The 1,150-nt window shown below is 48.2% G+C and overlaps 1 protein-coding gene across 1 annotated transcript; it reads right to left on the reverse strand.

The window, feature by feature from the left end:
- Positions 1 to 91: 91 nt before the first annotated feature.
- Positions 92 to 869, reverse strand: Pmar_PMAR013512 (hypothetical protein; the record flags this gene model as incomplete). The annotated part of the gene is made up of 1 exon (XM_002767881.1): positions 92 to 869. A coding segment is annotated over one exon (778 nt), but the record flags the coding sequence as incomplete, so codon positions are not given.
- Between the last annotated feature and the right edge of the window lie 281 nt (positions 870 to 1,150).

Genomic DNA, 1,150 nt, shown 5'->3' on the forward strand with positions numbered 1-1,150 from the left:
ATACCGCCACCATCAAGATGCATACCCACATAGGTTCCCCTATCCTTCGGAGCATCAGGAGGTGGTATACGTAGCAGCAGGCTCGACTTACAGCCTAGGTTCATAGACAACATCAGACTCCTATAGTGCCTATACCCAGCCTTTCGTTCCAGTTCCGTAAGGACACCCAGAAGAGTCTGTCTAGCCGGGACTGTGCGGTTTTCACCAGCAGAGAAGGGGGAGCCAGCCAGCTGGAATTGATAAGCCCCACTGTAGTCGGTTTCACTGCTGATTTGCCATGAATTCACAATACCTTGCCTCACAGCCTCCTGAACCGTATACTGCTGATTAGGCTCTTCCTGAGGACTCATAACAACACGTAAGTCGTTTTTGTCATGAAGGCCGATGAGGATATCCCTCCGGGGACTGCGAACTGACATCTGATCAATTTTATGAAGTACCCAAACTTGCACGAAAAATGGCCTGGACATATCAATATCATCTAAAATACCCCAACCAGCTTCCCTCAAGCTCTCCACGATGTTCATAGCATATCTTCTCACATCCACTGTGCTCTGCCCATGGGCCGCCCAGATCCACTTATTGAATTCAAATTCGTGCAAGCCATCAGCCTTACTACATTTCTTATCCTTTTTAATGAGACTCTTCTCGACAGCTCTCCGAACAGCCTCCAAGACCTCTTCTGGACACTTATACGCATATATACGACTATTATGGGCGAGGACCAGAGCTGAGAAGCATTGGGAAGTAGGAGTGTTGGGCTGGGGATCATGGAATCCTTTAACCCCACCGAAACCGATGCGGAGTTGGTTGAGTTGACGCGTGTCGATGCCGAAGATCGACACGCCCACGGGAGAACTGTTGCCCATTTAAGACGGTAATAGTATCCTGTAGATCATCGGAGACAAAACCTACCCATACAAACCAACGAAACACGAATCATTTTAGTTCGAATTTGAACACTTAGAAGAGTCGAATTAAAGTGCCTCAAGAATGCACTCCGTGAATACCGTATCTTACCATAAGGGCCATCAGATACGTGTGTGCGTAAAATACATAGCAGCAGCATCCAGCTTGGACTGGCTATTATCGGTGCCGACCTGCTTCCTTGACACGTCGAGCGAAGTCCTCAGAATCCATCCCTGTCGAT

Source organism: Perkinsus marinus (genome assembly GCF_000006405.1).
Source record: "Perkinsus marinus ATCC 50983 genomic scaffold scf_1104296969626, whole genome shotgun sequence".
Classification (NCBI taxonomy): domain Eukaryota; phylum Perkinsozoa; order Perkinsida; family Perkinsidae; genus Perkinsus; species Perkinsus marinus.